The sequence below is a fragment of the Paralichthys olivaceus genome, chromosome 6 (assembly GCF_024713975.1).
Source record: "Paralichthys olivaceus isolate ysfri-2021 chromosome 6, ASM2471397v2, whole genome shotgun sequence".
In the NCBI taxonomy this organism is placed as follows: Eukaryota; Metazoa; Chordata; class Actinopteri; order Pleuronectiformes; family Paralichthyidae; genus Paralichthys; species Paralichthys olivaceus.
This window is the reverse complement of record NC_091098.1, coordinates 6,427,984-6,455,562: the sequence shown is the minus strand read 5'-3', so window position 1 is coordinate 6,455,562 and position 27,579 is coordinate 6,427,984. Positions and strand designations below refer to the sequence as shown.

The 27,579-nt window shown below is 40.4% G+C and overlaps 2 protein-coding genes across 6 annotated transcripts in view; one reads left to right on the top strand and one right to left on the bottom strand.

Annotated features, from left to right (window-relative positions):
* Positions 1-617: 617 nt before the first annotated feature.
* On the top strand, positions 618-26,524 carry LOC109630527 (carbohydrate sulfotransferase 11-like). 2 transcript variants are annotated; one of them, XM_020088778.2, is made up of 4 exons: positions 618-1,632; positions 15,573-15,649; positions 17,209-17,373; positions 18,189-26,524. In XM_020088778.2, the coding sequence occupies exons 1-4, from the start codon at positions 1,539-1,541 to the stop codon at positions 18,870-18,872; spliced, it is 1,020 nt and encodes a 339-aa protein (XP_019944337.1). In that variant the 5' UTR covers positions 618-1,538; the 3' UTR covers positions 18,873-26,524. The 2 variants fall into 2 exon arrangements, with proteins under 2 accessions (XP_019944337.1, XP_019944338.1); XM_020088779.2 differs by having other exon boundaries at positions 623-1,632; positions 17,212-17,373.
* Positions 22,680-27,579, bottom strand: part of LOC109630970 (solute carrier family 41 member 3-like) — a 27,474-nt gene continuing 22,574 nt past the window's right edge. For all 4 annotated transcript variants that reach the window (XM_020089516.2, XM_020089515.2, XM_069526366.1 and 1 more), the window contains one exon: positions 22,680-27,443. In XM_020089516.2, coding sequence (XP_019945075.2) covers positions 27,270-27,443 — 174 coding nt within the window. In that variant the 3' untranslated portion in view covers positions 22,680-27,269. The remainder of the gene's footprint in view (positions 27,444-27,579) is intronic.

The window sequence follows — 27,579 nt, the reverse complement described above, 5'->3', positions numbered from 1 at the left end:
CAGTTTGTCAAACACATTTCCCCCTCTAGTGATGATGGGGTTGAAAGTGTTGATGTGTGAATTCGGTGCTGTATTACATTGGTACTGGACAGGAAAATGGAAGTTGTGTCTAGCAAAGACATTTGCATCCTGCTTTACAGTTTACAAACTCTTAGCATCTAAATAAAGAGTTATTTGGTCACCAATGTAGTTATATTTAGTCATATTTGATGTTATTAGACATCAAATGTTACATTGAATGATGGTTACCAATCCAGAAGAAAGAACTGCGGCTATTTTCTATGTTTCTAACAGTGACACACCAGGAGCACACTACTGTTACCTGCTGCCTCTTGGAATAGAAAATAGTTTAAAACGTGGATTAGAGATATCTGACATATTGTATTTCACATCAGGTGAAGGCCTATATTAGTAGTGAGCATGTTCACATCAGCTAATTTTTCAGACTTCAGTGTCATTTAGCTTTGATGATTTTGAAGACTGACATTTTTTCCCACACCTAATATTCACCATCTGTGTGAACAAACAGACACGAACACCTTTTCGAAATAAATGTGAAAATTGAATGCACTAAAAAAACCTTACAAAGTATTTTTGACAGTATGGTTTTACCTTAAGTTCATATCTATCTATATAGGATATTCGTGTGATATTTCCTATATTATTTATTTTAGTATATGTTCATAATGGAAATTGCACGCAGCAGTTTTTCTTATTGTACTGCCAATAACTACTAATACTAATACTAGTGGAGCAGTGGCACGAGAGAAAGAGTGCGTGAACTGTAATGATGCCTTCAGGTGCTCTCCCAATATGTAACCCAATGCTTTTCACCTTAGATTAGCTGCAGACTGTAATCTAACCAGCCGACAGTGTGCAAACTGTAACGCTTGTTTACTTCGCAGAAATAGTACTGGCTGCTTTTCCACAAAGTAGTGATTTTCTTGCGTACTGTATTAGAAGCACGAAACACCAAAGAGCTCGCTTTAATACATTCACAAACTTTTCCATCGGAGCGTCAATGTGTCCTACAGTTCCTGAAGGCAGCACAGCGGCCAGTGAAACGGGCAGAGGGCGCGAGAGAGAGGGGTGTGTGTGACGTCATGGCACAGTGCCCCCTCCATGTTTGAGAAGTTAGCGCAGCTCCGACAAACACAGAAACTTCCTCAGCCTGAACTCTGTGTCTCCTCAGGACCCGTCATGGCACCGCGACATTACTCCAGGTTTCAGCTGCGGTGGCCTCGCTTCATTCGTCACCGTTGCTGAATGAACTCGGTCCTTTAAACCCGGCACCGAGCGCAGCGGGTCCTGGGCTCATGCCCCACACGAGCGTCTGAATTAACGGATAACTAACGTTAAGTTGCCCGGTTCAACGTGACTCCTGGGGGTGGCTGTTGGCACGTGGAACTTCCCCGTAGTCGGGCTCCGCGGTTTCTCGGAGAGTCCCCCCCCGCATCATTGGCCGGGTCGTCCCGCATGAACCGTGTCGAAGAGGCGACGAGGGGTCGGGGGCTCCGCCAGCAGAGCCGGGCTTCAGGATGAGGATGCCCCGAGGAGGACGCCTGTTCCTGGCAACGTGCCTCGGCTCGCTCCTGGTTCTCGTGCTTTACTTCCAGAGCATCACCAAGCCAGGTGAGACCTCACTGCCTATCTCTGACAGGAGAATGTAACAGTAGCATGATTGAAACAGCACATCGGGGCTGCTTTAGAAAGTGCAGCGCGAACAAAGAGGGTTGAACTACAGGGTCCACTCTCAGGTACGTCTGCTTCAGGTTGTAACTTTAACTTCATCTCTATGGAGACATACTATTTATTATTCTGTCAATCAAAGTACATTCATGATTATAACAGAATGACTTGATGTGATAATAGTCCTTTAAACTAGTGTTATACTTTCTACTATACAATATATAGAGGTAATAACTACTTAATACTATAGTGTAGTGGCCTTCCATTCACAATGCAGCATTCAGGCTTTTATTTTTTTGCAAAGGTTGTGCATCTGTGGTAAAAGTCAATATACAAGTGTGAGCGCCTGCATGTATGAAACTGAGGGCATGTGCACAGACATAATGAAACGTGAATGAAATAAAGTATGAATACGCTCACTGTGAACAGTGGAATGTTTTGAAACCCCCCTCCCCTAGACCTCCTGCATTCCTCTGCTGCAGCCCTCCTCTCTTCTCCTCTCCTCTCCTTACCTCTCCTTTGTTTCCTGGGCTCAGCCCATTCTGGACATTGACAGACAGACTGGCCCCCAGGGGATAGCAACCCTTCCAGGGAGAGAAGTCAGGGCTCAGTCAGAGAGAAAGATAGGAGCGGTGGAGGTGATGGAGTTGCGTTGGCCATACATGCCAAAGCAAAGTGGTACATGGATGAGCGCAGAAGAGCATTTGTTAAAAAAAGAGGTGGTTGTAAATAGTAAAGAGGAAGAAGAGATGGTACAGAGAGTTGGTCAGTATGGGTTTTTGCTGAAATGGAAAAGCATTCTGATGAAATCTGCACAGCATGTTCAGGATTATGTTTCACAATTCTGCTGAAACACATGCATATACAGGATCAGATGTGTCATGTATGACACATAATCATTAAGAATAAGCATTACCCCCACATTTTCTCTTGAATAGTCTCGAGCTGGAATAGCACAAAACCACAGTAATAAATCACTGAGCATATGGAGAAACCTACAAGTAACACACTTAAGCACTCCCACTGACACCCCCCTCATCTCGGCGCATATATCCTTACTGTCTGACCTGTTTAGGCTTGTCTGATTTGCAGCCCCACCAGTGGATATGCAAGCCACATAAGAGAGGACTAGTCCAGAGGATAGCAACAAAGCACATGGCTTCCTTAAATTACTGTGTATCTAGTCAGACTCGCTTTGAAAGTCAAATTTATTCTTTTCAATTTCCTACTTCTCATCTGTTCCAATTCACTGTGACTGGAGTACAGTGTACTGAAACTAGAAAGAAGGAACCAGATAGTAGTATAATAATATACACTGTCTCTAATAGGTTAGATCATAAAATGTAGACCTTACAAACAAAAATGCTTTATTTATTTTAGATACAATGAAATAGATGTTTTTATTGTTATTCATTAGATATCCTACTTATCCAGATCAGTTTCTATCAAACCGTCCTATATAAGTTATATCCAGTATGAGGATAGATTACATAAGTTCAAATCATGAAGGAAACTTTTGACAGAGGTGTTTTGAATTTGAGACCTGAAACCAACACCTGATACTTTCACTCTCACACTCTTTGCTGGCCCATTCTATCCTGACCTTGACATGGTGTAACACCCCAAACTGGAAAAACTGAGTAAGAGTCAAGAATATATTTCCTTTAGGTTTGGAAATGTATATTTGTAGTGTGTTCTTATGTCAGATTTTCATCCATTTTTAATAACCACAGCTCTGATCTACCTTACTGTTGGCACCACCAGAGTGTAAGAGAAATGTGAGTTTCCTTTCTGTAATGTTGCCTAATGGAGTCTGCAACACACCAAGTCTCTCTAATTCTGGTAAATCGGGCTGAAATCGTGGTGTGAACTAGGCTTTAGCTGTCCATGCAATGCTAAGGGAAGTACAAGAAAATTTAAGTCCTCAACCAGATACACACATCAGGTTCACCAGCTGCCTCTGCCTCCTCTCTTCAGGCTCATTTTGAGATTTGAGGTCAGGCAGGACCTGTATTTACATAAGCGTGATTTGATTGGCATGCATTGGCACTCGAATATTTCTTGAAATGGGATTTGATTGACTTGTACTTGCACTGTGGTTTGCAAAGTTAAAACATTTTTCTGAACTTCTATCTCATGCAGCGCAATGTGCAGTCTGCTCTGATTTCATGATGCTTTAACCATGTGAGAGGGACTTTGTTTAGATTGTTTGAAGGTAGATTTTTCTGTGTTTATTTGTGTCTAAACTGCAAATTAGTTTCCCAGTTTCCCAGTTTCCCAGTCATAACCTGTGAAGCCCAACAGTCACGCTGGTGATGACAAACGTTTTTTTTATACACGTCAATATTGCAGGACTACTTTTCCATTGTTCCTCTTTTGCGATCTCATTACATTGTCGTCATAAAGTTCCCCATGTAACACTGAGCCTCCCTTCCCAAAATGAGAATGATACATGCTGCTGCTGCATAGACATACAACTGTTTTTGTAAGTTGAGCACAGGGACATTTTAGAAGTCATTTGAAAATGCCCTGAAGTTTCCAAACCACTTATCTGACAGAACTACTTCCCCTAATTAAGACCACTGTTTAATACCGGACACACAGCAAAGTGCATATTATTTTGCTGCCTTTGTCTGACTTCCTGGGTTTGGCTTTTAGGAATGAAATACAAGTAATGTCTGTTGTGCTATTATAAGCTAGTGAGTTTAGTAATTGAAGATTAATGTTATGTTAATTTTAAGTATCTGAGTTAGTGAGATTCAGATGTTAGATCATTTTAAATATTTTGGTTAACATAAGATCTGTGATGTTCAAGGTACTCCTCACATGGATGGTGAAATAAAAGACATACTGTAGCATGCTGCTTAAGGCTAAACCAAACAGAAAACATTTAAAGTATACTGAAGCTTAGTTGCAGGTCATTGGTGTTGGTGAACGTCTTGAATTATGACTGCAACCACACTGATTCTGATTTTACTTTCAACAAATCATATGTGCTGCTGCTACATTTATCCATTGTTGTCCACACTGCTCTGGAGTTTTTGAGGTTATATATGTAATGGAGGCTTTTGGAAATGCTGCTGTGCTTGTCCCATTTTAGTTTGAAAACCCTGGGGTTTGCGTTTTAGTCTGCACAGACAGAAAGAGACTTTTGCAAATGTTGACACAGAGACTCTCGTTTGCTTCCTGGTTCTTATCAGTAATGACTAGGGTTGGGTACTAGAACTTGGGGGAGAGGTAGTGGCACGCGCATACACACACACACACACACTCACTCTCTCTCTCTCTCTCTGTCTGTCACAGACTCTGCTGACGCATCTGATCCGCTATGTTTAGATGTTGATTTGTTTGAAATTACACCACAAGATCAACACTTATTACCACATAATGATAGATACTTTTCTTCAATAAGTCAAATCTTTCGTCATAGCTGTGCATTCATTCATAATTTGGCCTGTCTCGTCTTGTCGTGCTGACACACGTTCACACACACTAACAGTGTGATCGGACCCATGTGAAAACTCAGACTGGGTAAAAACAACAGACTTTGTAAACTTAGTCAATGTATGGAGAGCTGGAGGAGATGGCAGGGCGTGCTCGGTTTGGCTAGAATTGGTTGGCTGTGCGAATGATAGAGACACAGAGGGGAGCAGTAAATTACTGACAGAGCCGGTAAATCACTTTTTACCATCCAAACATGTATGAAAAGACCCAAATGAATATTGTAAGCGAAAATACTGCAGTGGAGCTGTGCGTGGCTCCCTGGGTGTCTGTCTTGGTTGAGCTGTGGCCGGGCTGTGTGCACTCTGACAGTCTCTTGGTCCATGTCAAGGCGCCGTGCATGGCTCCCTGGGCGCCATCGACTTGCCATTGATCTGACTGTGTGCACTGATCAGAAATGAGCTTGGCTTGATCACATTCCAGGGGGGTGAATCACATGGTCTTGCTCTCTCTCTTTATCTAACATATACTCTCTCCTTCACTTTCACTCACGTATACATATTCTTTCTCCCAGATGCGCTCACAGGTACTGAAATTTGGCACAGACTGATTTAACATGAACTTAAATTTGCCCGGTAGTAATTCCATCACTACCCTTAAAAGTACTGAGTTCGGTACCCAACCCTAGTAATGGCTTGTTGATAATAAATTGTTAATCTTGGCACCTATTGGCTATCGTCCGACCATGAATTTGTCTCTGGGGCAATGGCCAATATTTTGGAGCTTCTGGTGTAGACCACAGATATACAGGCAAAGACTGCACATTAATACGATCAATGTGCTCCGCCTCTTTTTCTCTCTACACGGACTGTTTACCTGTGGGCAACCAAAGCCTGCTCTAACATGATTGGTCAGATAGAAAGGGAAACCCAAGTTTTAAAATGCCGTTTTGAAATTAAACCTATTCGTGTGGATGTAGCTGACATGTCATGACAAATGCAATTTACAGTGTATGGTGAATCTGTAGTGTCTGTGTGGTGTTAATTATGGGTGTTGCAGTATACCAGTATTGTAAACAGTTATTTAAGACTGCTATCAGGTTAGTAATATGCACATGATAATACGTAAATATGTAAATAATCAAGTGCCTCTCAAATTGTTCCCCTTCTCTTTATTATGTCAAAGTAATTGTTTCATGCTACAACATAGAAGGCATTAGTCATAAGAATAATCAATAGTTAATACAAAAAATGTATTCTATTTACAATTATTATTTGTGTCTCTTTCTATTCCTAATATTTTCACAGTAATTAATATTCCAGAAAAAGACTTAAAATAAAATTAAGAAAGTCAAAGAAGAAATTAACAGGATTATTATTTGTATTATAATTTTTTTAATTGTCTCTAGATATTATGATAATATCATTATCATGAATGGACACATTTTAGAATATACTTTGTAGGACAAGATGATGGATATCCGTTGTACGTTTGAAGGTCGTCTGTACAATTCAAGTTACCAACTGCCATTAGATGTTAGCAGGTGTTAGAAGCCACCAGAGGATGTTAGGGACATAACTTCAGTCGTTCACCTTGGCGTCATCAAGTGTTTTTGCTTTGAAATCAACGATACAGGCTGATGTTAAAGGTAAATCTGACTGGCTACTGGCTTTAAAGCCATGTGGCCCGCTCAGTAGATCAGACATCATTACTTCTATTCCTTTTTAAACTAAAGCCTGAATATCCCTTGTATGTTCTACCGCATTATTTAATGTCCATCACCAGTTGATGTTATTGGATGTTAGTATCTTTTGCTACACAGCTTTAAAGTCATAAATGTAGTTGTTACTGATGGGTAAGATGATATTAACCTTGTATTTACTATCCCTCTGCTGGGGGCTCCAGAGAAAATGTTGTATTTGTGATTAAAGAAGAACTTGCACAAATCATCATTTTTAATACGATTTTTGATTTAACGGAGGAGATGCTCTTGAATGGATTGGTTTTAATAACCAAAGATAAAATGCAATAATTTGCAATAATAAGAAGAGAGGGAAAATGTTTTAGACATAATGAAGACATTTCTCTAACATGTGCTATTTCCAGTCAGCCTCTCTCATTAGATACATCATAATTTGAACAAAAATAGAGATGCACAGCCACCCTCTTTTTCCTCTCTCCTTGTTATGTGGTTGCGTTGACTCAGCAGAGCCGTGGTGCTGTGTCACTGTGAGTGTCGTTCCAGTTTACGTATATGTTACTGTGCCAAGTAAGTTTGTGGAAGGGCGTGTGTACAGTGTGGCTATTTCTTGAAGATGGAGTGAAGTTGTCAGCATTTAAATCCACACTTGCTGTTTGACACAGGAAACCATTTTCAAACGTCCGCCTTTAGCACTGAAACCAAGGATTCAAACTTTTAAACGTAGTCTTTCTATCAAATTTCTAATTTAGTTAAAAAACTAGAGAGAGTTAGTTTAGTTTAAGAGGACATTCTTTTGTCTGTGTTAACCAACCTTATACTCATATATGTAGATACTGTGTCGGTGCCATCATCAAAATAAGATTGTATGACATCACGTGTCTGCATAAAATGTCTCCATACACGATTCTTTTCTCATGTGGTGAACCTGTACCTCAACTGCACTATGCCATGTGTTGTTATTATTTTACACTGTCTGCCCCTCCCCCTTCTTCTCTTTGTGTTTGACATCTAACAGGAACTCTCGCAGGTTTCACATCTCTATTACCAACCACATCTGTAGTAGCCTCAGATACCTTAGAAACACATGTGACAGAGGGTTGTTTAATATCTTGTTGGGTTCGTTTAGGAATCATGAGCATATTGTCTGTTGATGATGCCGTTCACGCTACATTCACCTTGTCCAACTTTTCCAATTCATTTGTTAGGCAGCTGTACACGATTTCCCATACTAGAGGGTGGGGAAACTCTTCTCTCTCTTTCCTAGCTATGGGAAACACTAGCGAATTCTCCGATCAACAAGCCAGACTGCCCGCCGACACCTGAACAACATCTTTTGTGGTTGCTTTACACCATGCCAATGTTGCAGGTCTCAACTGATCTGTCACAACTGTTGTCACATACACTGATCAAATCTGGGATGAATTACAAAAAATAACTGCCACATATGACTGGCAGGTTTTTGTGGGTGGTTTTTCCAGACGTCTTCAGTCTGCTGATGAACCAGCAGAACCAGTCATCCTCCCAACTCTAAGCAGAGACAACATCAATGCCTGCTCTGATGTGTTTGCCCACACACATTCTGTGCACGATTCACAGTGTAATTTTATCTGTGAAACCTTCTGAAGGCACACAAACACACTGTAATCTCTGTCACTGAACACATGTATTTACCCACAAACACTCTTGCTCACCCCCGTACATGTCTGCTCATCCACTGACACAGAATCATCCTGTAATTAAACACATTATGGACATGCATGCACATTGCCATTTGTGAAAGACAAAAAATGTTGCGATGCCTTTAAGGGTCCAAACAGCGCCGGCAGCTTTTTAGAGCATGCTGTACACCACATGCTAAACCTGCTGGCTGTTTGTCCTGCATCATGTTGTTGGATCTCTAAATGTTTATTTGTTTATACCTCAAACATGCTCTCTCTTGTAAATCACAGAACATTCTGGCTTCCCCGTTTTTTATCCGACAACACAGATGGTTTTGTAAAGAGGAATGACTAAAGCACAAGTGGATTTATCCTTGAAGATAGGAACCAGAGGCTTGAGTTAGTGGTTGAAGATGATATTGAGGTTAATGATATGGTCAGACTCTGTCTCTGGTCTTACTTTTTCTTTTAAACCAGTAGCTCTGGTTGGGATTGTCAACATTTATTTTTGAGTCGAACTGTTATCTCTTTGTAGCAACTTTTATACTTAGTAGCTTCTCTGTTATTTCAGGTATGAAGGAGTTTAGAAGATTAGCAGGGAGTGCTATGGTCACAGCAAAAAACTGGACTCAACCTTGTGCCATGTTTGAATGCCATCCATCCATTATCTATACTGCTTATCCTCTTGAGGGTCGCAAGAGGATCTGGAGCCAATCCTAGCTGACATTGTGTGAGAGGCAGGGTACACCCTGGACAGGTTGCCAGCTGATCGCAGGGCCACCATGTAGAGACAAACAATCGTTCACTCTCATAATAACACCACCACACAGTTTAGACTCTCCAGTCAAGCTAACCGACTGTGGGAGGGAGCCAGAGTAGTCAGAGAAAACCCATGGAGACAAACGGAGAACATGCATCGAATCCTGGTTCGGCAGGAGGAACCTGGAACCTTCTTGAAGTGCTAACATCCTCTAATGTATCATCCAATGTTTCAAATTGAATGTTATTAGTTTTAAATCATACAATATCTTCAGTATAACAACATATAAAATAGCTCAACAGCATATTGACAAATAATCACATGAGAGAAAGAAAACTATTTTCTCACCAGCCCACAGTCGTTCAGGAACAGACAGCATAGCTCTGAACATAGGCAGAGGAGATTTGACTGAGTAAGTCAACGCTGTTTTTGTTCCATATCAATGGTCAGATAGTTAGAAGGTAATGTGGTATCCAGACCTCGTGGAGTGGGAATACTTTGGGGATGTCACATTTGGCCAAAAGGTTGATGAGGACAGCCCCACGTCTGACACAGAACAGACTGGTGATTTACAATACTGTATATTGTTCACACAGAGAGCAAGCTCTTAGCCTATCAGCAGCAACTGGACCAGTCCCTCAGAATGAGCAACAAAGCTTAGGGTTCAACACCCCAGGAACAAACTGTAGCACATTTATGTGTTTAAACATTTCATCCCACATGCTGTAGTTTTCCATTTTTTTAAAAGACATGGTGCCAACAGGTACCTTCAAGAATGAATGACCCAAACTAGTATGAGCTGTAAACAATGTACACTTAAGAATATTTAAAGACTTAGATTATAAAGTGTCATTTTATTTAAATATACTTTAGTTGTTTAAATAAGATTTTCTGTTTGTATTCAGTGACTGACTAAACTACTTGGTGATTTGAACTGACACCTTTAAGCTGAAATAGTGACTAAATTATTGTGATTACAATATGTTTATTGATTAAAACACATACTAAAATGTTCCTGGTGTCACTGAATCCCCTTTGGCTTCTCTCTTCCTGGCTCTGAACTTTGAAACATTATTTACACAAATGTGAATAGTAACCTTAACTCTCGAGAGCCTCAACCACTGAGGGGGGCCTCTCCACTATTATGTCTGACCTGAGTGAACTCATAGTCTGTCAGACTAAACCCCTTTTATGTTGTGAAGTATTAGAGGGTCAGCCTTAGGTCTACCATCATTATATATTTCTGTAGTTGGCCTCATAATTGCCTCAAAAATCAGTTACAGGTATGTTTCTGTTGAATTTTTAAACTAATTTTAAAAAAATGGTGGAAGTAAACATTAGAAGGGTATGAGGGAGACTAAAAAGAAGTTCCTGTTCCATTACTAAAGGATATCGCTGATGGTAAAGTCAGCCCATCTTGTTGCCCTAATTACCACCATCTGCAGCTCGTAGCCTGTGGATGGTGTGACACTTTCGAATCCAGCTATGCACAAAACAAACAGAACTTCTTGTGGCTTGAATCTCCCTGTAACGCCTTTGTCTTTTCCTTTCCCCTATTGCTTTCATTTGTGTCATCTTATTTTATTTTTTAGTCACTTTCAGCTTTATTGTGAAACTTCTACATACCTCATTCAAAGTAAATTACACCGCGGTTTTGTTTCTGCTCATGGAAACTTCCATCCCGTGGGCCTCATGAATCTAGTTGTGCAGTTAAATGCAGTTTTACTTCATTAATGTCACAGAATCATCTGCTCTATGGTCACATAGGGGAAGACCAAAGCAAAATATTATTATATCTTATTATTTTCCAGCAGAAGAGAGCAGAGGTTGTCTTCAGCTCTACATCAGCTTAAAGGTTTTGGTGGATTGGACCCACACAATTAAAGTGCTTTAGTTAAGTTCTTGAAAAACGTCACTGTCTTCCTGTCAACTGATTAGTCATTAGATAGTGCTTTTTGTTTATAACAATTCAAACAAGTATACAGACTTAATGGAACCTTGTTTGTCTGGGAGTATAACATCAGTGCAGCCTTACACGCCAGCAAGACCCATGTTAAAAATGGGCCCATTTGTCTATGTGTGGTAAGACTGGGGCCTCTTCTGCTCTTAGTCAACTGTCAGTTGTTGTATCACTTCCTGGATTCTGAGAGGAAGTGGTGGTTTTCTGGTGTATGTGATAGAGCACATAACGCAGAAAAATATGTGGTTTGTGATGAGCAGATCAACAGAGAAGATGCTGACAATGTGAGTGCAGGCAAAAGCTAAGATGCATTATAAACGATACTAAACGTCTTTCCTGAGTTAAACCTTTTATCCAAAAAAAGATAGCATTACTAATGGAAGTAAACTCTTGATGGGCAGATAACTTGTGGAGCCAGTAGCCAAAGAAATGTTTATGTATAGACTCCTACATTTCAACAGAAAGGATCAGTGAAGCTGGATTTTATAGTAAACCTTGTAAAGTTATAGATCTACAAATCAAGCACCATGACGGAAAGAAAATCTCTTGTCGAAACACCATCCTCCCCTCAACAAGCCCACACATTCACACTTATGTACACACATTTAGATATGTATCCAGACAACACACATCTGTTATCACAATCAGAAATAGTGACACAGTGTCAGTTTCACTATCACAGTGAAAGCAGTAAAAGCCACTAGCTGTTTCCCAATTAAGGGGTTGTATCCTTCGCAGGCAGAGAACAGTGGTGAAACTAGGCAGTTCCATTTCTAAGGCTCCTCCAAACATGTTTTTTTGGTCAAATCTTCCCAAGGATACATTGCATGCTGGTGGAGGAAACATGCTATCTTTGCTGGCAGCTGAGCTGCAGTAAGTGCAGCAGCCCAAAGTAATTAACGATGCAATGATAAGAGTTTGATAAGCTGAAGATGCAAATAGGAGACGAGGCCCTCTCATTTTTATTCAGCCTTTGCGGTGTACTAGGTCTTTGAGTCCTCCAAAGGAAGCAGCTCATGAATGGGAACATGGAGCTGAAGCTCAGGGTAAGGCCATTAGTTTTGCAGGTATTTTAGTATAAATCAGTACCAAGAAAGTTCAAATGATCTCATTAGAATGTTTAATTTGGAAACCATAAAAATAATATTTTGCCTTTTCACAGAATAAATAATCACCGTTAACTTGTAACATGTGGTGGTATTAGAGGAAAAGTTATGCAACCATCATCTGTCAAGTTCTGGGAACCATTTATAGCCATACAAACATTTAATGGCAGTACGTAACAGCTGAGATACTTAATTGTGAATTTCCAGCATGGTAGGCCATCAGTACCATCTCTTGAGTCACACCATTAACAGGATATTTCACCCGAAAATTAAAATTCACTCTTTACTACTTAAAGTAAATGGTGACCACTTCTTCATCCAAAAAAAAAACATAATATGCCTCCATACTGCTCCTGTGGTGTCATTCAAGTGTCCGTAAGCTCGACCCTCAAATTCTACTTGAAATGACATCATTTACACCGTGTCTTTAGCATAAATGTCTGGTGAAATCCTCAGTTACTGCGGCAGTTCTCATGAGAGCTTGTGAGTATCGTGATAACTCCTTTTTTCTGTAGTTTTTTTACATTTGAAGACGTGGTCACCAGTTACTTCAATTGTATTGAATTTGGCTGCAACACTGTTTACCCCTTCAATTCCAAAAGTGTTTTGTGGACTCAAAACTCTTCACCCAGTGGTGAGTAGATAATAAGGGAATTTTCATTTTTGGCTAAACTATCCCTTAAAGGTGGCGAAAATGTTTTTAACTTTTTAGGATTCCCAAGGGGAATAACACACTCAAGCACCCATGTTGTCTGTACCCACTTTATGGTCAGAGGGCGATAGGAATTCTCCACAGGCTGCTACTGCATGGAAAGTACAAGCTACATGACTTCCTCCTCTTTAGAAAAATATACAGGTGGGGGGACTTTTGGTCGAGGTCCAGACAGGATCTGAATTCAAATGTGAATTCACATTTAACACACTCATGGTGATGTTTTTTTGTTGCAGCCTCATTGGAATTTTAGTTTTTTCTTTTTAATGATCTTTTTTGTATGTCATTAGGCTTTTGAAAGTCAGAAATTGTTCAGAAATTGCCCCCCTTTGTACCAGTTTAAAGCATTTATTTGAAGAAAATCATGTAGCACTACATGTGTTTGTAATTAATTCAGTCAGACCCAGGCATGTTACATGTGAAGTAATAATGAATGACAGCTTGAGACTTGGTGGTGGTGTCATGTCGTGATTTTGTGACAAAACCTTAACTTTGAAGGGCAGAATGTCTGAGCTTTATTTGTCTTAAACCACTCAATCTTTTCAGACCCTCCAGGTTTTAGGGTTTTAAAGAAAAGTGCTCCCCTGGTGACCTCGGGTGATATATCAGCTCTGTATGTGACATCTACTCACCCCTGCCCCCGTCTTCCCCTCATATGAATGAAAAACGTAGATGTTTACTCTCCATCGTGCAGTGTTTATACTTGAAAACAGACAATAAACCTTTCATATGAGCAGAGCCTTTAAGTGTATCTTGACCTACTTTTCCAACTTCCTGAGGAAGCGCCTTGAGTTTGCTGAAGGCTTTTCTGCTTCAGATGTGAGCGGCAGTGCTGTTGACTGAGACCTTAAACGCCTCTGTCTTTACTCCTTGTACCTGGGACTGATTTCTGTCTGATGAGGTTTCTGTAAGCTCTTTCCGTCGGCATTTCGTCCTGATCATTGCTGTGTTCCTTGGAGTGCTGCAGCTTATATAAATGCATGTAACTGTGTGCCCTGCTTAGCCTATGATGTGGATTTTATACGTATCAAGTAAAGCCTTTCAGCGGGGCCCAGCAAGACTTAGATGTCTATCTTTGTGTGTTCAGATGATGTGGCACAGCTTTACCCGGAGGAAGCAGAGGATTTTTGATTCATGTGTGCTCAAGTTGAGGAAGGATGGTCAGAGGCAGTATCACGGCAGTCTCATGCTCACTGTCTATCTCAGATCCTCTCTCATGACACGCTTGATGTGTCTGCTGACTCACCAGCTTTCTGATTGTTCTCCTTTTCATTTTGTTTTGTTCTCCAAAATGGCAGGAAGCTATTATGATTTAGAGTGTGTCACTACAGTCCCCACGCCAACACAGACGGTTACTGTGATTTTGTCACATATTAAAAATCATTATTTGCTTTAAGCCAGCTCAGCAGAGAGAAGAGACACTGAGGCAGACACACAGCCTCTGGTTCCTTCTAGATTCCACTCCTCTATAGAATCACCCCTCACCTTGTGTTTTATTGGCAGCTGATATGCTTTCCATATGAAGTACTTTCCATGTGAAGTGGTTTCCCTCATGCAAATATCTATATGAAGCACATTCCCCCCATCTCCCTGCCCCCTTTTCTCATTCCAGCTGTGTGTAAGATGTAAAGAAATCCACATGTGCAAAACAAATCACTATGTGCTCAGCCCATGAGCTGCAGACACCAACACTGACTGCCATCAGGCCTGGAGAGAAGGGGGATGGGAGTGGGGTGGTGGATGAGTAGCGGCAGGAGAAGACAGATGTGTATTTAGAGGCTGGAGGAGGGAGGGGACATGATAACAAGGTCCCCATCCTGCTATTTTAACCTTTTCAACCCAGCAGAGCCTTCAGCAGGTACCAACATGACACATGCTCAAGCCCTCAGCTAATCAGCCAGGCATATTTATTGTTGTTTGGTTGTGTAATGTTAGGAAATGGGTGGTGGGAGTGCTGCACATGTGCTTTGTTTTGCTTTGTCCTGCAGTTAATTTACTGTGGAAAGTTGAAATATCTTTAAGTAAAAAAAATAAAAGACTGATAAAATAAGTTGCAGCAATATCAGAGAGGGACTGAAAGGAGGAGGAGACGTGTAACTTATATAAGAGCTACAGAAGGAGGTTGGAAGGAACATACTGTTCCTATAATGGAACCTATAGATGAACAGAGGGAGGATTTTTTATACGAAGGATCACGTACCGACAAAGGCAGAGGGTTTGAAAGTTTACTCTGACCGACCCTCTGTAGAACTGCATCTTTACAGTGTAATTTAAACCTGCAAATACATGAGACATTGTGTTTCTCATTTTTATGTTACTATGAGAATTGTGAAATAAATTCGGTTTCATTATTTAACTGTTGAATAGTCAAATTGGTAATTGATGTTGAACGCTGGGCTAATGAAAAGCATCAGTCATGCGGTCAGACTGAAATCAGTCATGACAGAAGGCGAGGACTGAAGTGAAACACTCGAAACACATTGTTGAAGGTTCTTTGTTTGATGCACAGCAAAGAAAAATGAATCTTTCCCCGTTCAACTGTAGAACCTGGTGTGAAGACTGGCAGCAGACCAGGGAAAAGCAGGAGAGGTCCACTGCAGACCCTCTACAATGGGGAGCAGGTGAGAGCATAAACACAAACAACCACACACACACACACACACACACAAAACCTATATGTCTGTTTCTTCAGGCCAATATCTATTGAATTAATGCTGTAGCCTGACATGGGCTGCTTGGTCTCATCCATATCTCAGTGTTCAAACAAGACCGCAAACTTCACGCTCCTTCTGCCAAAATCAGTTCAATAGACACATCATTCCAACAAAGGTGTTGGCCACAGCATTTGAGGGGAGATTGCATCACAGTTGCACAACTAGGCTGTCCCATTTCAAAGGTTCATTGAGCTAATCAGAGATAATGGCCCCGGCATGATGACACATCCAATGCTTGCACTTGGATGTAAGTGACAGTACTCGTTTTAAAAACCCAAGGGGATTTAAACTGCAGTTCTGTTGCTAGGCGGCCACGGAAAGCGCGAGACCAGCTGGTGACGCTTATGGAAAACTTTCGTAGACCAGACCATCTCATTTCAGTTCGGCCTTTGCGATCTAGACGCTTTGCAATGAGCGAGTAATTACTCTTCACACCACAAATCCCCACACAAACCCTGATAAATATTTTTTTTTTATTTTCACTTAATGGGTCTGTTTTTCTGCAGATCTTTATATGTTCTTCACTTGTGCTCTAGCAGAATCATTTTCGGTTATTGGCTGCAGATGACTGCTGCATTGCATGGCCCTATCCATTTCATATATGCCTGTTTACTGTCTTACCAAGAGTTTGATACCCTCTCACATCTATAGTTTCTTCATATCTTCACATCTGTGAAGCTACAGCCAGCAGCTTAGCATACATACTGGAAACAGAGGGAAACAGCTAGCCTGGATAAGTCTAAAGGTAACAAACTCCGGCTACCTGCACCTGTAAAGCTCATCATGTTTATCTGCTCCGCACACACAGCCAGTGTGTAAAAGTTTCAGCCTGGAGCTCTTTGCAGATGATAAACTCAAATAGTACAATTCCTGTGGAAAAGCTGTTGACATATGAAGAGAAAAGGTTTTAGTACTTATCCTAGATTTCTCTCCAAATATAATTTGATGAATGTATTGGCATCTCAGGGAAGGTCTCAGCTGTAGGATATTAACGTTGAGGTTCCCAGTAACTTGATCCCTGGTTATCTAATGATGCTTATTGTCACACAGTGGGAGGCTGATTGGAAATGATGCGTAGGACAGATTCAAGGCCGTCACAGAATTCACACCGCAGCCTGCTATGCTGGTTTAGCATGCAATAAAGTGGAGGATACATGTAGCCATCACACTGAAAAACATACAGTGACAAGCTGTAAATGGATTCATTGGTATATTTTACGATTTATTTCAGCTTTAATGAGAGAAGTGCAGATTATGTTTGTCCCAGCAGTTTTCTGTGTGTCATTTTTTAAATATTACAGTAAACTTGGCAAATAAAGTTATACATAGATGAATGATGTGTATTAAAATTTTGCTCTGGACTGACAATTCTCACTGCAGCAAGTTTTTAAGAGTTTCTGCTTTTGCGCTTCTTCCTCCCTCTTTGGTCCCTCTTTTCCTGTGCGCTACATTGTCCTCATCACAAGCAGCTGGAGCTGTTGGCAGCTCAGAGGTCCCTCCAAGGCCGCAGGGAGCTGTTGGAGCAGGCGTGTCTGAGCAACATGAGGAAGCGCCGGGTACTCTCGCCCGAGGATCTCAAACACCTCATTGTGGATGATAAACACAGCCTTATTTACTGCTACGTCCCCAAGGTTGGTTAACATCACATGAAGAAGTGCAGCTGGAATCCATGACCGCAGGTTTTACAGACCCTGTTAGAGAGGACTGGGGATGGGGAGGGAGGGGGGAGGGTTAGATGCTTAATTTCTAATAACAAATGGATCACAATTATTGTGGTTTGGTTGCATTTTGAGACCAAAACAGCCCTCCCTCTCAGAGCCATGACTCAATTCTGAACACAATAGGCACATTGTTTGTGGTGTTTGACTTGCACTTTACAAGGTTCATGAGTCTGCTATAAAATGATAAAAACCTGCTTCTTAAAAGAGTTGAACTTGCTTGAGAATCAAAGTGAACATCCACACACACTATAGTACAACAGGAACTGATAATACCAAAGCTGATCTGGCCATTCAAAAAAATGTGCACACATTCGGACTAAAGAAAACGGTTTGTAGCCCAGAGTGTTGAGATTAGGGTGCAGGGCTGTCGCAATATCAGATATTCATTTAGCAATTATAGTGTCCAAAATAATTCACAATAACAATATCACAGTATCAGGTGAATGTATGGTAAATTAATTATCTTCAATATACAACAAAATACTAATACCTACTGGGGTTGTGCAGATAGATGTTGATCTCATTGATGGTTAGAGTGATTATTGTTGTTGGATTGATTTACACTAATCATCGTATATTTAGTAAATATAATAATTTTTGTTAATATGGGGATATTATCACATTCCCAGTGTGTTGCACTGAATAAAAACAGCAGCTGTAAAAGCCTTGACACATAAATGTTTGTTTGCTTACAAGAAAATGTTCCATGCTTTTATGACTTCCAGGTAGCCTGCACAAATTGGAAGCGCGTCCTCATGGTCCTCACTAGTGACGGTCGCTACACTGACCCCCTTGCCATCCCTGCCAATGAGGCGCATGTAGCTGGTAACCTCCGCACGCTGTCTGAGTTCTCAGTCGCTGAGATCAACCAACGCCTTCGCAGCTACCTCAAGTTCATCTTCGTACGAGAGCCCTTTGAGCGTTTGGTGTCTGCTTACCGGAACAAGTTCACACGCCGCTACAACACCGCTTTCCACAAGCGCTACGGAACCAAAATCATCCGCCGGCACCGGTCCAACCCAGAGCCAGAAGCACTGGAGAAAGGGAGTAATGTTTCTTTCCACGAGTTTGTCCAGTATCTCGTGGACCCTCGAACCCAACGAGAGGAACCCTTGAACGAGCACTGGGAACGGGTGCACTCGCTCTGCCACCCCTGTCTCATCCACTACGATGTGGTGGGGAAGTACGAGACCCTGGAGCCCGATGCTCAGGCTGTGCTCAGTTTGGCTGGAGTGGAGGGGACGCTTCAATTTCCAACATCTGGTAAGAGCACCAGGACTGATGGCAACATGGCTGCAAGCTTCTTTAAGAAAATCAGTCCTTTCTACCAGAAGAAACTGTTCAACCTATATCGCATGGACTTCCTGCTCTTCAACTACTCCACGCCGGAGTATCTCAGGACTCGGTGAGTGACAGAGAACAAGTGACTGGCGACAGTGCTAATGATGGATCGTTTGTGATTTCCTTTCACATCTCATTCATACTTTTTTACTTAAGATGATTTTTGCACTTTGCGGTCCATCACCGACACAGACTTAGTCACTACTACTCCCCAAGAAAAAACTGACTGGCTATGGAGTACTTGATTTTGTTGTTTTCTCTTTTCTGGTTTCAGTGAACTGAACTTTGTAAGTGGAACCAAATTTCTTCCTGGGAATGATAAAGACAATTTATGCTTTTATTTACCAAGAATATGTCTAATTTGCTGCCAAGGGTGTAAACTGTATTGTTTTGATTTTGAGCAGAGCAGAATTTAGACAGTGTTCCCAAAATGTGTTTAGAAATGCAGGTGACACATTAACTTCCCACGTCTTCATAAGCAGGTCCTTCCTGTCAGGGCTATAGGTTCAGTTTGAATCAGTATTATTATTATTTTTTTGCCATTTCTCACCTAGAAGTAATTGAGCAAACCTTTCTCTGACTGTTCCATGTGATTGTGGAGTTGGTGTAACGTGCTCTTACCCTTGCAGCGGTGTCCGCTGCAGCAAAACAATATGTTTTCCCATGGCTTGATTTTCTGAGCCATAAATTCAAGTCACACCTCAGAGGAGCAGGTTCTCCTCTCACATGGGTTTACAGGTGAATGTGCTGACACTGAACGCAGCAAATCATTTCAGAGCACCATGCTTCAAAATCTCTGGAAGTCCTTTATTTATGTATGTCAGAGCATGAAGTATTTATTGTGGGAACGTATGGATTTGGGCTCCTGATTTTGTGAAAATGAATTTTATATGAAAGCATCTTTTCCTCAGAGTAAATATTTACTCGCATGGAAAGCTACTTGCTGTCTTGGCTTTTGCACATAAATTGATGCCAAAAAGAAATCTTTCAAGCAACTCTAAACGTATCACAGTACAGTCTTATTTTACTGATCAAACCAAGCTGAATAACTACATCCAGAGCTTTCTTCTTGTTTTCCACATCACGCATTGACACTATCTTTAAATTTCTATCAGTGAGTCATTTCCAGGAAAATGCAGTCACCCTTGAGTTTCAGTACAAACTTGCTGCCATCCCTCCTCTATCGCTGTCTGTATTTAGCTCTGGGCAGGTAGACTGAACAAACAGCTGCATAGCTGTGGTCAGGGTCGGGTCCAGCCCAGCACAGCTCCTGCTCAGAGCTGCCCTTGTTAGGGTGAAGGCTCTGGCACATGCTGGGTTAATCCACATACAGTCATGTCCATGGCTCTGAACAGCCCCGTTCACATCTGAACTGACTTTATGCTAATAGCTCAGAGGTTAATAGAGGAAGATGTATGCTAATGACCTGCACTGACGGAATATCAGTCCGAACAAACAGCTGCATACAGTTTGAAATGTTTAAAGGGAAACTTCAACAATTTTACACATCAATGTGTGCTGACAGTTGGTGTGATAAAAACTGTAAAGCCTGTTGTCACTCACGGCCACGTTAGCCGAAGGCAGAAAATAACGTGGCTGAATCTCTGATTAAACTGTCAATGGTTGAGTTGCATTGTGGGTAATGTAGATTTTTACAAGGAAGAAGAATGTATAGAATAAAAAGATGATATCTCTTGTTCTGCTGCATCGTGTTTCAGACTGTCTTATTATACTGATATATATCTTTATTCCGTGAAAATTGCAATAGGTTTACGTAATTTCATTTGATGCAGTTATATCTGCCGCGCATGTGCAAAACCAATATCTTTAGAAAACTAGTGCAGTTACCTAAGCTAACTGGTTTTCTCTAGGTAATTATACCAGGGAAGAAACTATCAAAGAAAGTTAATCCAAGGAAAAAATAAGGATATAGGTAATGTTCAACTTTTTCAGTGCTGTAAATTCCTAAAAAACATGCCAAGGTTTTTTTGGTAAATTGTGACTTAAAGAGAAACAGTGGCTCCAGTGAACTAAATTCAGATCAGTTAAAAAACACAGAAACTGTTGAACAGGAGAGAATGAGATTCAACCTAAAAAAAGATTTCCAATCATAAATAAGTGATGACTTGGGTTCAAAACAACTGTCTTAACAAAGAGATTCTCTGGAAATGCATTTGAACTAAATTAAAGGTTCAGTGCGTAAGATTTAGGTGAAAGGAATCGATTTGCAAACATTTGATAAAGAGTAATCCTAATGATGTTTTCACAAGTGTTTCACCTAAATTGTACAAATTATTGTTTTCTTTACCCTAGACTGGGAACTTTATATTGAAATACTTTATATTTACATCAGGAGCAGGTCCTCTCTATGGAGCCCTCCATGTTTTTTTACAGTAGTCCAAACTGGACTGGAGAAGCGTCATATCGACTCTTCTGCAGCATGTGTCTACATTTAATATCGGTAACTTTTCTTTGGCACTTTTCAATCCCAGATCTTTCAAGTCTCAATGTTTCAAAATGATTTGACACCATAAAATAATATCACCTCTTTCTTATTACTACACAAATACAGTCCAGACATTTGCACATTTTTTCCACACCAATGCTTGAGCGCAGTCAATTTGAAATAAATAAAAAGTGTAATTTGTTGGAGGTAGAGCCCTTTTAACTCACACAAAGTGTACAGGTTAAAAGTTCACTGTTGTGGTACACGTGAAACAAAATCACCAGACCTTAATGCATTGTCCTTTCTTTTATTTTTATTTCACAGTAAAGTACGAAGACTAAGGAATACAAAAAACTAAATGTGCAACTGTCCAAATGCATTTTCCTGTCCCTTCATGATCTCATCCCTTTGAACATCTTAACTCATAGCAGGACACTAATCTTCCTGGATGAATTGGAAACGTGGTGCTGGGATTTAATCTGGACCTGTCATGTCTGTGTTCAGCTTGATATTCCTGGAAACAACAAAAATCTGTAAAATCAGACATTTGCAGCATGATTGTATCATCTGGATATAAGTGTGAAAAAATGTGCTAGTCCATGTGAAGACAAGTAGGAGCAGGTCAGCACAGATCTGGAAACAGTTGAGCTCTTCTCCCTGTGCTTAGAGAGATGCAATCTGTGTTTTATAAGTAACTTCTTTTATTCAAGCCTTACATTTTTGCTTATACCACATCATTTTATTATTATTCATGATCACCGTGGATCACAGGGTTTTTCATCTCTAATGCTCTCCTTTGTTGCAGTGTGTGATTTAAACCATCATCTGCAGGAAGCTGCGATTTGCCAAAACCCAATCACACCCTTAATGTTTCTTCTTCTCACTGACTATGATGATATGCTGCACAAAATACATGTTTTACCTTTTAATTTCCTTCTTTCCCCTGTAAAATACAGAATACAAATAACAGGTAATTTTCTCTCTGATTATACATACTGTATTTCCATGTCATTCCCCAGACGCTGCTGTGCACGAGCACAGCTTGGTTACCTGTCTCTAGCTGTTTACTGTTGAACTGTCTCTTTAGTCAGACCAGTGACTTGAGTCATTGTTGAACACCCCCGTTTACCTGTGCCATGAAACTGTGAATGTGTTAACTGAAGTGCACTTGCTGATGTGGTGATTGACTGGCTGGCGAACCTTGAAGTCTCAACAAATACAATCTCTGAACAGCAGCACCGAGCGTCTGTCGTCTTTTATCGTTTCTCACACAGATATGCTAATTCGAGAGGAAGCTCCTCATTGACCTATAATGGACAAAGATAAGTGCTCTACTTATGGCTGCAGCCTGCAGCATTGATCTAATGAATAGAAAACACAAGCCATGCATTTCAAGAGCAATGTTGCATAAAATATTTGTGACAAACTCTTTCTTGTAGTGAAGCATATGGCAATTGTGATGAAACCACATGATTTAAGAGGTCTGCAATTAATCTTTTATCATTCTTACTTTATTTTATGTGGACTTTGAATTTGCACCGACACGTTAAAGCATAAAAAACAGTTGAAACACTAGAATATCGTACAAAACCTCAGGGGTTGAAAAAAGTCGGCTGAGGTGAAAAACTAGTGAATTGATCATTGATACAGTAAATTATTGTTTTTTAAGACTTAAAAGACAAAAATACAGGAAGCAACTGCAGATAAATGTGGAGCAATAATGAGAGTGAGACCTTTCTGAAATGAAAACAAAACATATATAATTATTATGTTTCCATCACATTTGAGTCCATGGTGCACATTAAATGATCACTTATTCCTCTTGTTGCAGCCTCTTTGTCTGCAGTGATTTAAAGACACATGGCTGGAGAATAAGTTCCATCAAGCTTTGTTCTGGAAAATTAAAGTTAGCATTTATAAACCATACATACAGGCTAATAGTGGCTTTAATGTCTAACTTGTTTTCTGGCTGTTTCATGTGATGTTGCAACAGGAAGACACATTCATAACACTGTTGGTTTTTATTAAAATATAATTAATCGTAGCCACAAAGTCACAGAAACACTCACCAACATGTTTTGACTCCACTCCTCATCTTTACACAGACTCACATAAAGACAGCACAGCCGACTGTAGGTGTGGAAGCTCTGGTGACAGTGAACACAGCAAAGATTATTAGAAAATAAAAACATTTTAAACGCCCCTTCAGTCGTCATGTGGCAGTGTCAACACTGAAGTACAGTACAAAGTTTTGCCTAAAGATAAAGGACTGAAGCTACTAACATTGACACGGTCGTAGATGATGATTTCAGTAAAGACAGTTGACATTAATTTTGTTTTCAAGGCAACTATTACAACAAAAGTGCAAGTTCGCAGTTAGCCATCACTCTCTTAGATGTACTGACTGACGGGGCTGGATGATAAACCTTACACTTTATAGGAACATTTTGGGAAATGTAAAATTCTACATGCATGACCCATCTCCAGTGACAGATAGCCCTCTCTGGTGTCTTCAGCCAGTGGGCAGTTACTGTAGATAACTTCATTTTGCTGAACACCAAACTGAAGGGGAAAGTTCAAACATTTATCTTTTTGTTGAAATGTTATAGATCGTAGTTTTACATGAGCGCAATGCTGCCGCTTTTCTTAAGTGACTGTGTATTGAAACACAGTTACAGCATGAAATGTGGAAAACACTGCCTGTGTCCTCTCGTTCTAGAATTTCCAGTCCTCTGTTCCACGATGAGATGTTCATGGGGAACATCCACATCACAACTCCTGAACTGTTCAGTCCACATGTGCTGCTGTTAGCACAGACACGGTTGAGTGAGTCACATAGCTCAGAGCCACAGTGCTCTAATGCTTCTGGGAAATGGTGCAGCCTATAGTGCGGCCTATAGTAGTTACCACATGTCTACTTTCTATTGAGAAAGGCTAGTCCAAATCTGAACATGTAGTTATTTGCATCATTTAAAATGTCAATGGATTTTCTTTACTAATGTTACAGAACCTGCAGTTGTGGTTTCCTTTTTGGCTCTCAGGCAAATCTCTCTTCTAAATCTCAGCAATAAACAAATAAACCTATTTCCCAAACACTGAACTCTTTATCTTTTTCTATTTCCATGACAACACTATTCTATGTATTTAAAATAAGAATAACTAATAACTAAGAAGCTATGTCCTGAGGTCTAGAATCAGATGTGACCCAACACAACAACGGAAATAAATCCATTGACGTATTTAAATAAATATTACATTCATTATCTATAGATTTCAGGTTATATCATTCAGCCCCACTGATTAAGACACGCTTACTGTATGTTCTGGTACACGTCTAATTATCACAGTATCACAGTTAGCATATTAATCTCATACAGGAAGCTCAAGTGAAATAAACTGTGATTCAATTAGTGCGTGGTTCTAGTGTAGAAAGTACTGTGTAACAGTGTCACAATAAAAGCTTTTAGCAAAGCAATATCCACACTGAAATACCTCACATACATATTCAGTCACTGACGAGAAACGCCTCAGGTTTCAGTGTTGTTGAGGTTTGACTCCTAAAATTACTAAGACAGCTAAAAAGTTCCATGTGACTTGATGTGTGCATTTTCAGTTTCTATTTCTGTTATTTCCAGATACTGTGTAAATTTTTTAAGTGAAGCTCGTACACACTAATAAATGCAAATATGCAAGTACCATAGCAAGATAGATTTGTGTACTTCAGCCTACAGTACTGGTTCTTAATATTGTCTTTTTTGCTGTAATTGTAATCTTTTGTGTATTTATGTCTATCAGGATGCTGAGAAATGACTTCACATGTTCATTTTAAATGTGGAAAATAAAATGTGAGGCAAAGTTTCGACATGATCACAAACAAAGTGAAGGGACAGACGCGGTTAGACACAGTTTCACGCAGGATGCGTTAAAGTCTCTCAACTTTTTTCTGTGGTCAAATCTACGTGATCAGGACCAAAATTGACTTTCCTGTCTGTCTCAACAGCTTTGAGAGTAACATGTGCACGTATATATGAACTCACTGCAACACTGATGAGGTTCTATGGTTCATGATGAGCAGTAAGGCAGGAAGTGAGGAAATACCCAAGATCCTCAGCAGCTAGACAATCGATGTAAACACATAAACGTGGGCTGATGGATGAAAACAAATACTTTTTTGAGTGGCAGCACGAAATTCACAATAAATAAAATATTGGAAAATTGCTAGACAAACACTGGGAGGTGTGGAGAAATGTTTTCGGGGGGATGCGTTGGAAAAGTGTTCAGGCCTTTATATTTTTATGATCTATTATGATGTACAATCTGAAAAACAATCTCATTGCTTATACGTATTACTGGTATTATTTGCATGTGCCAGTTTAATGGCGTTATTATACATGTATCTACTCTATGTGCAAACTAAAAGCAACATATCTGCATATTAGACATTCTGGAGATTGTGAGGCCTTTCAGTCAGACATAGGGACACAAAAAGAACTTTCTTCAACCTGTGATTGTTTGGTGTTTTTGTGACTTTGCTGTGAAACTGATTTCTGCACAGAGAAAGAATTAAGAGCAAGCTGGGAAATTGTGTAAAGGACAATGAATATAGCTTTCTACAATGCACAGATCCTGTTTCAACCTTAAAGGAAAACGTTTGACATTGTAGAAAAACACATATTTGCTTTCTTGCTGAGAGTGAGATGAGACACTGAGACAAGCGTTCACCCATCCTTTAACATGTTATATTTTGACCTTTGGGCAGAGCCAGGATTAACCTTATTCCAGTCTTTGTGCTAAGCTACATTATTTAGTTGCTGCCTGTAACACCATATTTAGTGTACAGCCATTAAACGTTTCCATTCTCATCTACCTCCAGCAAGAAAACAAATAAAACCATTATCCAAAATGTCAAACCATTCTTTCTACAATAGCTTTTGCTGGATTTTGATTTTATTCCACTAGTAAAAACCATCAGAACAGTGTTTTGAGTCACAAACACATAAGCTATAGACGTCAAAAACTTGCTGGTGTTATGCCCCACACTAAAACAGTCTTTATGGTCAGTATTGTATGGCTCCTCGTCTCATTTCACTAAAAAAGAAAAATCTGATGTACTGGTTCTCTGACAAACAGAGTGCATGAAACTGCAAGGAAAGATACTACTACTCACTACTTAATAATCTTCCTCCTAATCACAATGTTTCCACTGTGCAGCCAGGCCATTTGGCTTTGGCCCTGAAATTACCTCATGCATCAGTCTGTAGCAGCAACATCTCAGAGGAAAGAATACAGAGGAAAACTTAGAAAAAAGTAGGGATTACATGTGATGATGAAATATTCTCTTGTGTTAAAGGCATTTGACGTGATGTGCATGAACACAGCATCTGTCATCATGCATGAACATTCCAGTTGGTTTACTACACACATCAACCACTGACCTTAAGTCATAGCACAGCCCGTCCAGATGTGGACTGCTGTAAGTCTCTTTGTTCCATACGAGTTCAAACTAAACTCCACAGATTCACAGTGCAGACCATTTGAAATAAATCTACAGGCCGACACATTCGATATTCTCTCATTGCGCCCTGCTGCTGTGATGTCAAAGTTGCAACATATTTCAGAACAGGTGAGCTATGAGACGAGGTGAGCACAGAGCCTAGTTAGTGCAGAAAAATCAAACGACGGATGAATAAAGTGGAATGATTTTCAACACACTGTAGTAGATGTTCTGAAGGACAGAGAACTAAAACTACTCGCTTTGCACTAAAAGAAATCTGACATGTTTAGGGAGCAAACCCCGTTCACCCAGACGATGGGTGCAAATGGGTGGGTATCCCATGTGCTGTCTGTACACCAGTGTAAAGGTTTGAATTTGTGACAAGGAGAAATCGCTTGGTTTGAACTGGCCCAGTGATCAGAAAATGCTTTACTGTCCAATCAAAAGCATCTCTGTGCTAACAACACTCGGTGCGACATGACAGTGGCTGGCTAAGAGTTCAGGGTAAAGGGGGGGGGGTTGGATTCATAGACCCAGGCTCTGAGCCAGTGAGACACAGCGGAAGCACAGGGCCAGGAAGCCGGTGCCCAACAGGTCCCCCAGGGCGGTCAGGTATGGGATGGAGAAGTTGTCAGGGTCCAGACTCCTCCTCCACATGTAACGGACGATGAGGTCGGCAAAGTAAAGGAGGATTGCCACCTAAAAAAGAGGAGAAAACAGAGGATGAAAGTGGAAAGAGAAAAAGAAAGGTTTGATTTTTGAAGCTGCAAGCCCCACGATATACTGTACACAAGCAATGAGCATTAAAGCATGTGGCTGTCATCTAATGGTGCAT